This window comes from Clupea harengus, unplaced genomic scaffold (assembly GCF_900700415.2).
Source record: "Clupea harengus unplaced genomic scaffold, Ch_v2.0.2, whole genome shotgun sequence".
Taxonomy (NCBI): domain Eukaryota; kingdom Metazoa; phylum Chordata; class Actinopteri; order Clupeiformes; family Clupeidae; genus Clupea; species Clupea harengus.
In genome coordinates, this window is record NW_024880158.1 from 2,127 (window position 1) to 14,303 (window position 12,177).

General features: G+C 42.3%; 1 protein-coding gene across 1 annotated transcript; it reads right to left on the reverse strand.

Annotated features, from left to right (window-relative positions):
* Positions 1 to 9,640: 9,640 nt before the first annotated feature.
* On the reverse strand, positions 9,641 to 11,893 carry LOC122131465. The gene is made up of 8 exons (XM_042706196.1): positions 11,684 to 11,893; positions 11,413 to 11,549; positions 11,186 to 11,279; positions 10,974 to 11,085; positions 10,672 to 10,892; positions 10,410 to 10,581; positions 10,142 to 10,269; positions 9,641 to 10,014 (listed from the first exon to the last, which is right to left on the reverse strand). Exons 1-8 carry the CDS (start codon positions 11,762 to 11,764, stop codon positions 9,697 to 9,699), a joined length of 1,263 nt encoding a protein of 420 aa, XP_042562130.1. The 5' UTR covers positions 11,765 to 11,893; the 3' UTR covers positions 9,641 to 9,696.
* Between the last annotated feature and the right edge of the window lie 284 nt (positions 11,894 to 12,177).

Consider the following 12,177-nt stretch of genomic DNA (forward strand, 5'->3'; position numbering starts at 1 on the left):
CACAAGAACTGCGTGACTGCAAGAACTGCTTTATACTGTTAATGAAAATATCAACGCGAATTCTAGGAATCAAGACAAAGGCACATGTCCACCACTTGTTTTTATTTACTCATAATAACATTCTCTCTTGATTGGTGTGGGACTGATTCTCTGTTCCTCTCGGAACTTATCCTCTATCGCATTTTTCGCTCGGCTTTTGTCGGGTTCCGCGCTTCATCTATAAGAACAAGAAAGTAAAAGGAATTAGCGGAGGCCATACCAGGATATCACGCACGAATATAATATGATGACTTGCTTCAACTAATCCTACTTTAAAGAATGAGGTCTAAAATGGATTTTGCAAAGTCATAGCCTACTAGTGCTATGTAGGATACCGTTACTGTCATGTAGGCCTATGCTGATATGTATCTGCAGCTTGTCGTTATAGCCTACCATTATAAAAAAAATACTAAATTAGAAAGAGATCCAAAGTACCAAACCCTCGCAGTAAATACATACATGTCTGTTAACAGGTAGGCTTATACCTTCTGCACAGCGGAATACTGATTCAGAGGAATGAACAGACGTTTAGACGTTTGTCTCTTTAGCCATCAATGCGTGGCATTATTTATTAAAAGTACAACATGCTGCTCTCCGTGAGAGTCAGGTAACAAGTGAATGAGAGGGTGAACATCCCTTTTTATAAGATCATCAGTCACACGTGACTGATGTCATATGAGGCGCAACAGTGCCTCCTGCTGGACAAATATAATTACATACATACATTCATACACTTATCCACTCTCAACAATGTCAACTTCGATTTTTCTTTGTAGCAAAACGATTTTGTCAGGTTAAATGCTGCTAGCAATCCGTGGGTCATCACGGGGTTTGCAGATTTATATAATTTATAATTTATATAATTTGGTTAGAGCAATTGACCTATGGCTAAGCCCCGCCCCCCTTAGTTACTGTTGGCGCAGTGGTCTGTCGGGTTCTGAGTGAAGTTGTCATCTACTAGACATGTGTGGAGCATCTCATTCCAATTACGCCCCGACTGCTTGAGGCCGTAAATTGACTTCTCTAGTTTACACACTAACTTCTCTCCCTCCTTTTCGTAACCTTCAGGTTGTTCCATGTAGATACCTCGATCAATGGGGGCGTGCAGATAGGCTATTTTCACATCCATTTGATGCAAGATCAAATCGTCTTGGGCTGCCTTCTGCATCACTACACGTATACTTGTAAGATTGGCTGTTGGTGAGAATGTTTCGCCATAATCTATCCCTGCTCTCTGACTGTATCCTTTTGCTACAAACCTAGCTTTGTACTGGTCGTGTCTGTCAATGTCACCCTTGATCGAGTATACCCACCTTCCTCCCACTGTCTTCCTGCCCTCTGGTAACTTAGTCAGGGTAAAGGTCTGGTTGTCCTCAAAGGACTTCATCTCCTCGTCCATCGCTTTCTCCCACTTTCCTGACTCAGTTGATGTCATGGCCTCTTTAAAGGTCAGAGGTACACCACAAACTGCACGGTAGCAATAATCTACACTAATGAGTGTACTGTCATCATCAGTATCTTCCACAGTATAATCTCTCAGATACCCCGGGGGTTTACGCTCTCTGGTGGGGTATCTCCCACTGTCTGAGGCATGTGGCGTCACCCTAGGGTGCTTCTCGCCCTCATCCTCTGATGCTGACTGTGGACCGTCAGCCTGTACATCTGTGCTCAGTACACTAGGCTGTGGAGTCTCTATGCTTTTGTCACAAGCTACTTCGGGGTCCAGTGCTAGCTCCTGTGTCTGAGTCTCGTTTTCACAGGTTGTCTTGGTGATGAACTTTACCAGTCTGTGCTTCTGCACTTTTCCTTTACCGGGGTAGTAAACTAGATAGGCGGGACTGCCCTTGTCATGCCCTACAAAGAGTCCTCTCTCACACCTAGAATCTAGTTTCCCTCTGTCTTGCTGGTAGGCATAGCACACTGACCCGAATTTATGCATACTGCCTAGATTGCACCTTTTACCTGTCATTGCTGTATATGGGGTAGTGCCTGTGTGTTTGTTAAAGCACCGGTTCCTGGTATAGGCTGCTTCCTGGATGGCATAGTGCCAAAGACTCTTAGGTAGGCCACTGTCGATAAGCTTACATCTGGCCATCTCAAAAAGAGTGCGCCCTTCCCTTTCAGCTGTCCCGTTCTGGTGCGGGGAGTAAGGACAGGAAGTCTCGTGTCTGATTTTGTTCTTTCTCAGTAGTGTCTGAAACTCTCTGTTAATGAACTCGGTCCCGTTATCTGATCTGATGCATTTTACAGTGCCATAAGGCGCTACATCTGCCAGGTACTTCTCAGTGGCCTGAACTGCATCACTTTTTGCTTTCAGAAAGTAAACCAACACTGCCCCCGTACACACATCGGTGAAAGACTGCATGTACCTGAAACCATCTATGGACTCATTGTTTACTGGACCAGCTAGGTCTGTGTTCACCAGTTCAAGTGGTGTCTTTACCTTCTCAGCCGGATCTCTGTTTCTCGTTTGAGTGAACTTTCCCTCTATGCAGACTGTACATTCTTTATCAGGCCTACGCTTTGCACCTTTAATGTGCATGCCTTCTGTTACATCCTGCAGCTTCAAGATATCCTCGTAATTGCAGTGACCCATTATCTCATGCCATGTCTGGATATCATAGCTGACATTACACACATCATCTACATCACACTTGGTTTGCAAGTAGTACATTCTCTTATATACATAAATATTATACCTTGTGCCATCCGGCGACAATATGACATTTTTACCTTCCTCGAAGAACACTTTGGCACCGTGAGCGGTAGCAGACTTCACTGAGAAGAGTTCTTGGGGGTACGAGGGGATGTAGAGAGCGTTCTTTAAAGTCACTGCACACCGGCGCCCCTCGCTGTTTATGAGGCATACCTGTGCGTCTCCCCTGCCTTGCGCCACCCCGACGGTACGCTTCCCGTCTGCCAGCCTAATGCTGTGTCTCTCCGGCTTGAAGGTGCTGTCGAAGCGCTTGAACTTGCTCCTGTCGTTGATGATGTGGGACGACGCACCCGTGTCCACGATCAGTCCCTTTCTCTGGGTATGCAGCCGTGGCCCTGAGAGGCTGGCATCTTCTGTGTGTGCCCTGAACGTGCGGTCTTCACCTCCCGCGGCTCCCCGGGCGCCATCTTGTTCACGACCTGCTCTCCAGCCACCGTCGTCGCCGCCATCTTGTACACACACACACCGGGCGCTCCGTTCCCGCTCCTTCTTTGAGCATGCCTTGTCTGTGTGTCCCCTTGCTTTTGCAAAAACTACACCAAACTTTCTCTGTGCAGTCATCCCTTCTGTGGCCCTTTTCTCCGCACCGCCAACACACCATCTCCACTGGCCCGGTCTTTTTCCTTGGCGTCGCTTGGGCCCTCAGCACCCTTTCTCCCGCCTCTTCTGCGACTGGGTCTGAGTCTTCTGAAGCCTCAAAGTTCCTCAACTTTGCCTTGAACTCTACCAGCATCATGTCTGCTGAACCATGAGTCACCATCAGTGTGAACGGCTTGTACTTCTCCGGTAACCCCCTCATGATCATCGCCATCATCAGTCCCTCACTCGGTGCTTCACCTGCACCCCTGAGTGCCGTTATGATCTGCTCAGCTCGGATCACGTATTTGGTTACAGTCTCGTTGTCAGCTTTCTTCAGCGCAGTCATTGTTATGTACAGCGAGACAATCCGGGGTCTACCTTTTCCGATGTAGTGTTCTCTTAACACTTTAAGGCTCTCTCGGCCCTTGTCCTTAGTGTCTCTGAATATCAGTCCCAAGCTCGTATTGTCAAGTAGCGGCGCCAATGCACAATAGGCGTCAGCATTCAACTTGTCATCATTAGCCTTTTCTCCAACCGTCAGTGGTCCACTGGGCTCTGTGAGGATCATCTGCTTCAGCCCCACTCCATGCATGCAGCACAGCATCCTTTCTTCCCAGAGCTCGTACTCCTCTGCTCTCCCGTCAAACGTGGGCCACTTGCTTCTGTTCATCATGGCTTTTTCTGTTTGTAGCTCAGTTTAGCTCCTTTTCAGCCTAGCTTTAGCTTCCCGGTACTCCCGATGCTAAACTAGCTCTTTTGGATAATCCTACTTCTGTATGCTGGCGCAGTCTTGCTAGCAATCTACGCACGTGTCCGTCAAACTTTATCATCATTCTCCGTTAGCTGGGCCCATAACCTGTTAACAGGTAGGCTTATACCTTCTGCCTACCTGCACAGCGGAATACTGATTCAGAGGAATGAACGGACGTTTAGACTCTTTAGCCATCAATGCGTGGCATTATTTATTAAAAGTACAACATGCTGCTCTCCGTGAGAGTCAGGTAACAAGTGAATGAGAGGGTGAACATCCCCCTTTATAAGATCATCAGTCACACGTGACTGATGTCATATGAGGCGCAACAGTGCCTCCTGCTGGACAAATATAATTACATACATACATTCATACACTTATCCACTCTCAACAATGTCAACTTCGATTTTTCTTTGTAGCAAAACGATTTTGTCAGGTTAAATGCTGCTAGCAATCCGTGGGTCATCACGGGGTTTGCAGATTTATATCATTTATAATTTATGTAATTTGGTTAGAGCAATTGACCTATGGCTAAGCCCCGCCCCCCTTAGTTACTGTTGCTAACTCGGACAAGTTATCAGAGCTGACTAGTTTACAATGGCAGCTATCAGTGTTAAAACGATATCCCAAGAGGCTCTACACAACTTTTGGAGACAAAGGAACCTGATTTCGTCTAGAAGCCTTCAAAAGGGACTTCATTATGCAATGGAGGGATATGTATAAAATTTAAAACTAGATATGGTGGATAACAAGCTTAAATTTGAGGCGAAAATGTACAGATCACTATGCAAGAGGGAGAAGCCTCATCTCACGGTCATCACGATTGCAGATAAATACATTCAATACCAGCATTGTTCATGCACCGCATGGAAAGATTAAATGAATTTACCTTCAGTTAATTTAACTAATCTGGAGAGGCACTGAGATGTAGACCAACGTTTATTATAACTAGCATTAACCTGCCCCTGACAGGACAGTGTCTTAACTGTCTAGCTAGCTATCGTAACCGGCATGCGTGTGTTATCGGCAAATGTTCACGTTGTCATGTTAATTCATTATTAAACTTATGTATACTTGACGTGTGCATATCGATTGTTTAATAGAATGGCTGAGTTTTGACAAACTGTTCGATAACTGACATAGCTACGCTAGCGCAGCTAGTGAATAGCTAACGTTAGCGTTAGCTAGTTTTAACCGTTTTAGCCAGAGATAACTTGCCTAAGCCTAGTATAACATCAGTGGTGAAAGTAAGCCGGTACTGTCAATGACAATAATGTAAATAATGAGTATACCTATGATCATGTAGGCTTAGTTGATTGCTTTAGCAGAGAAAAATTCCAACCTAACAAGAGTATGGCAGATAGCTAATGAACGTAGAGTTGACTGTGTGGTCTTCTCCACCGGAGACATTTGGCTCTGCCTTGTTTTAGTTTGGGAAAAGGGATAAAATATACCCCATTGCCTATCCTCTCATGATACCTCGTATAAGTGTTGTATCTACCCCATGCACATCGTTTGACCATTTTTGTTCAAATTACATTACAACAAACCCCATAAAACAAGTGAAGAATCACGGTTTCTAATGCTACTCTATGGAGTTGTAAACTCAAGATGTCCGAGTGCAGTTGTTACTAAACTGTCATTGGCTCGTCTGCGTTCGAGGGGCGGGGCTTAGCCATAGGTCAATTGACCGACAAGAGTCCCACATTACACCCAGTCTTCATCATCATCATCATTGTTTATTCAGGGAGAAATTGACTGAGCACAGGGCTCTTTTGCAGCAATGCCCTGATTGAGGCTACATAGTACAGAAGAACAATAAATAAACAAACCATAACAAAACAAAACAGACAAAATAAATAAAAAAAACACATTAAACAACTCAGAAATTAAGTATAAAAAATAAATAAATAAAATAACATAAAGTAAAAAAAATTAAATCAGAGAATCATTTAAAACAACAGCATTGAGGCACATCCTTATTACACAGTAAAAATAGAAGTGTTAATTTAACTCCTATAGAGTTGAATTTAACTCTGCTTCAGATAACATTTGGTCCCGCTCTAAACTAGTGTTAAATTAACTCTTTGGCCAGTGTCAGATTTTCAGAGTTAAATTAACACATTTTTGTGTTAAAATTTACAATGAAATGTGTAAAAATATTTAACACTATAGGTTAGTCACACTGTTCAGAGTAATATGATGGCACTGTACAGAGTTAATTTAACTCTGGATTTTAGTTTAAAAATGCCACTTAAATGTGTAATAATATTTCTCTACAGTGTTACTTATATATCTAGATAATATGATGCTGCTGAATAACTGTACTCAAATCAACTGTAATCAAATGAAAAACACAAAATACAAGATGACAATACCAACATTTATTTTAGAGTTCTTAATCATTTTTATTCCAACATTATGAACTCATTGCCCATACTGTAGCAAAGGGAGAGCGTAGTCACCCCACCTGGACTTGAACCCGGGTCTACAGGGTGCCAAACATACACTCTGACCGCAACGGCAAAGAGCCAGGCTCGATGGCATGGCAGTCAGAGCACATACTCATGTGTAGTGACGGCATATCGTCACACTGCCCTCACCTTCGGGAGGCGCACCCTTGCATTCCTCGCGCATCTACCGTACTTCTCCCATCCAGAATGCCCCACACACGAGTGCTTCACCCAAGGGGTCTCTCACACAGGGGTCAACATACCTGGGGGTCCTTCATACAGTTTTACAGGCACGCCTCCGATGACCTCGCGGCTGTGTGAGGGACCCCCAGGTAGGTTGACCCCTGTGTGACGGACCGAATAGATGGGTGAACCACTTGTGTGTGGGGCGCTTTGGATGGAAGAAGTACAGTTGGTGGATGCACAAGGAATGCCTGTGTGCGTGAAGCGCAAGGGTGCGTTACCGAAGGTGAGGGCAGTGTGACGATGTGATCGTCACTACAGATGAGTTTGTGCTCTGACTGCCATACCAATGAGCCTGGCTCTTTGGCGTTGCGGTCAGAGTGCATGTTTGGCAACCTGTAGACCCCGGTCCAAGTCCGGGTGGGGTGACCATGCTCTCCCGTGCGACACATACATACCTTAACTATAATTACAATGATATGATATGACAATGATTTATGAAACACCTCACCAAAGAAAGCAATATGGGACAATAAACATAGCTTTGTCATTCAATCCATAAGACATTTGTATATCCAAAGGCCTAGGATAAATCAAGTTGTCGACATGAAAAACAACAAAATCTTGCTTTGACCTTGCCACTTCATATGCATGGAAATGTTCTTGAAAAGCTACTGTAAATAAAGGCAAAGTGAGCAACAACAGTTTTTCATTTATAATCAGAACAGACTCAATCTGGTAAAACAGAGGAATTTCACATTCAACTTTGCCACAAATAACCATGAGTGGGCGGTAAAAAAACCCAGTCTGTTTAGCCCAGTTCACTTTCATAACCTGAATGCAACTAGGTACTTGCATTGCATGAACAATCGCAGAACCCCCTTTTACCATATTTAAAGACACCATTTTTCCTGGACCAATGTCTAATCGTGTGAAAGTTGCTGAAGATCGCCAACTATATGCCATATGATTCTGATGTTTTTTTGCCAGTGTTTTAGTAATATTTTTGATGACTTGAGCTGTTTTTTGAAATAATTATGCTTTCCTTCATACCGCATGCACCAACTATGAAGTACAGGTCCAATTTTCTGGATGCAGCGGGGATAATGGATAAGAAAATGGTGCTTTGGTAAAAGTCTTTTCTGGGGATACAACTTCTTAAACAGTTTGTGGTGTTCAACAATCAAATGTTTTAAATATACACATAAACCTTGAGAAAGCAAGGGAGAGAATACAATGTTTACTATCTGAAGTAATAAAAGAAGCAGGGCCCAGTGTTGATCAGTAGAAGTGACCAAATCTCCAAAGATAAGAGGAACATTCCTCAGTAAGCACCACGACTGAATTGCATTCAGTCCCAGATCATTAGACCCTTCTTTTAAATTGACTGCCACTGGTCTATTGTTTCTCTCCATGAATCCATAATCAAAACTTTGTATTCTTGAATTAAGTTCCTCTAATGTAACATGTTTTTCTTTTAAATACACAAACAGACACTTCAATTCGTACTGGGCCACCCCTTCTAACAAATCATGCATCACATCAACTGAGAAGTTCTCAGTTGTGTGAAAATACTTCAGTGAATTTAGTAAGCATGTTCTCTTCACACCAAAAACGCAAGGAAGAGATGGATTGCAAGCTATTTCTTGACAGTGAGCAGTGTGCATGTCCTTGGTGCATAACACTATTTTGGAGGAATCTTCAGAGAATTCCGTTTGAAAGTCATCTTTTTCAGCTAAACAAAACCTGCAGCAGTACCTTGCACTGAAAGACTCCACCAGACCAAACAAGCCATGTAAACCCAAATTATCACCAGTAACCTGTACCACACTGCCACGTACACGACCACTGTATAATGGAATGTCAATACCATCACTTTCCAACACTTTAATGTCTCGAACAACGGGAGCAAGAATTTCAATAAAACCATACCGTTTGAGGTCTTGTGCATAAAATAAGGCACACAGATGTATGTTAGACAAAAAAGAATTCCATTTTGGAGAAAAGTTTCTTAAAGTAAAATATATTGCACCCAATTTATGAATACCTTTCTTGGAACCCAGCGGGTTTGCAACCTCAAAGTCATCATAGAACATTTGGATCTGTACAGCGTGTTTTTCAGTTGAAAACAGAGGGTGACTCTTAAAGAAAGATCCATCACAAATATCTCTGAGTCTTGAATTGTCAGTAGCTGGCCTTTTCAACATTTCTTCAGCATACTGACTTTTAAATATTGACTGCAATGTAGATAAAATTGGAATATACATAAATGTATCTTGAACTACTACCTGATCATATGTTCCAGTCTTTTTATTTCGCCTTGTATCAAATCTCGAGCCAACTACACATTCAACTGGTTCTACAGTTTCCCATTTGCTTGTAAAAAAATTTGATCTTTTGTATTCCGAATTTAGAATTGTGAAAGGGTTCTCTAACTCTTGAAAACATGCCACAACTTTCTTGCACATTTCAGTTTCTCTTTCATCACTAAATACAGTCTTAATGACTGTTTCTTTTGCATGCTGATGGATATCTTGAACTAGCTCTTCCATGGAAATCACTACAGAATTCACTGTACTTTGCCCTACACCTGCTGCCTTTAGATCAGAAATTACAGCTGCACAACTATTTACAAGGTCTGGCGAAGGTAACTCAGATTCAGTCTCTGACTCATATTCAGCTGACACTTCAACATGAGTGGCATTACTTGTGTTTAGCATGCTTGAGGGATGTGAAAAATCATCTTCAACAGACTCAAAAGAACTGCTTACATGCCACTTGTTAAGATGTTTTTCTAAAACCAGAGAAGCTACCAAAAGAATGTGAGCATCCCACTTGGCCACATTTAAGATAAAAGAGTCCTGCCTGCACAAAGACCATGAATGACCTTGAAGGTGCTTAACAAGGCCGTTTGGACTTCCATGGTCACTTTTGCAAAGAAAACACCTCATGGTTCGATCTGAAAAGTTATTCACTCAATGCAACATTCTTGCTCGCAACTCTGCAATCCTGGGAGTTTCCTTTGTTTCGCCAATGTCAATATTGTAGATGGTCGTTTGCACAAAAGTGAAAAAGCTGCTCAGGGAAGAACTGTATGACGTACCAAAGACGTAATGGGCTTTAATGAGTTCATCAAAGGCTCCCACTGACCCCGTTGCCTTGCATGGAAGTGCGTGCTTGTCGATCACAATGAAGTATGAGTGAATGCTGCTTCTGGTGGATCCCTGCGCAAGAAGATAGGGCTGACTGCTTTGGGTGATGTTGTCCAGATGTTGTTGCACGCTGGTTCCAGCCTAAAACAAAAGACATTCAACAAAAGCATTTGGTGATTAACAAAAGACATCAGATCAGATCAGATCACCTCAAGCTGTAAATTAGATTAATGTGATGGAAAGTATTTTCAAAAACTGTTTCGTATACCTTTTGAAATCTGATGAGGTGATCTACAGCTTGAGATGCAGATATCTTTCCTGGCCTTTTTCGACCTTGCGCAGATGGTGGTAGCAGATGTAGCAGCAGCAAAATCGCAGACATGTCACTATCCCACCCTACAGATCAGTATATCAACATTAGGTCAATATTATGCCACAATTATGTTAAATTGACAACTGGCACCATAACCAAAATGTACAGTATATTGTCCACTTACAAAAGCAACGATACCAAGTGAAAACAGTTCTATTCATACCATTCTCAACTTCAGCGGTTGACTCAGCATTGCGCATTAAATCCAAGAGCTCTGTGGTAGGCACCAGTCCATGGCTTTCTTTTATGACTCTTGCTCTGAAAGTGGTTGGCCACCTCTCCAAAAATTTGTTGGCTGTGGCCTCACCAAACAGGAGTCTGAAATCTTGTTCTATCTGCAATACAACATACATAGAGAGCAATGATGAGTGATACCAGATACTGCATTGATGATTTTGATGATTCAGTGAATTTAGACATCATACCAGTCCTGGTGTGTCCAGAAACCGTGGAAAGACCAAGAAGACATCTGCTGCTTTGCTTTCATCATTGACCATTGCTTGGCGATAAATGAAGGTCGTTTTCATCTTCTCACGGATAGTGTCTTCATCAGCAGAGTGTCTCAAAACTGCAATTGCTGCTTCCACATCATCAGATTGCACTTTGTCACTTATGAAGGGTTGTCGACCATGGCTTGGCCCACCAACTTAAGACAAAACACAAATTTGTAGACTCCTATCTCCATACTTCACAACTCAATTTCATTAGTAACAGATAATGAACTTACCTTTGGGAGATCTGCTAACTGAGCCACCTCTTTCCTCTGAACTTTTTCTTTGAATGGTCTTCAATCGCCATGCAAGGTATCCAGATCCACTCTCTGGATCGTAGTAATGTTCCTATGTAATTATAAATATATCCAAAAGGGAATGCTATCAGCAATTCAAACAGTGAATATATGCATAATGTTGTAATGATGCAATATTGTGATATACTTACATATCCATGTTGTGAAAATGGGTCTTCCAGATAGGGAAACAAAGCAACTATCCCCTGTGCATACATCACTCTGACATTTTTGGGGGGCGATGTCCTAGTACAAGAATCACATTATGACCGTCACGCTCAATTGACAATTAGACAACACAAATCACATAAATATCAATTGTCTATATAGCCGGTCAATACTATTAATGTTTTTTGATAGCCTAATATTTGATGCTTACCCATGTGTTTCTGTCATCTCAGCAGCAAGTATGTTAATCATCTGTCTTCTAGTGGCATCTGTCAAAGATTTGGTTTTTCCATACTCTTGCATGATGTGTTCACCACCAGGCCTTGATGTTAGGATTTTTCCAATCAACTTCAAGTGAAATAAAATGTGCTTTCAGTAATTTTGAAACCATGTGTAAAGCTGAAACACAATTCTCTCAAGATCATCCCTTATCATATGGAACATTATTCAGATTAGACAGCATAACAATTTCCACTACCTACCGCTTTTGCTTCATAGTTCATACGACATGGCTTTTTGGGTTGACTTGCTCCAACAGGAGATGCTTCTTCATCGTCACACATCGAGAAGTTTAGAATGACAGTGTCCTCAGATGTTACGGAGCATGGTGATGATTGCGAGGCACCTGTGCATTATGGAAATTATACAAAATAGAAACATGTTACATGGAGCTGTTATATTTAATGAGATATAGTCTCACATCAGCCTTTACGCTAAAGTAACATGTCTGTGAATGGTCTCAAAGATTACCAAGTCCTTCACTGCCCAAAATGATTCGAAAGGCTCCAGGTGATTCCTTCACTATCTCTTCAAAAACCTCAGAGTCAACCTCTGTATCAGACTGGTCATAAACCTTCATATCTAGCTGCCTGCCTTCTGGTATGTTGAATTTCAGGCACACTGATGTGGGGAAAAAAAAGGAAATTTCAGAAATGATGGGTTCCAAAGTTTGAAATCCCATGCATGTCCTGGTCAG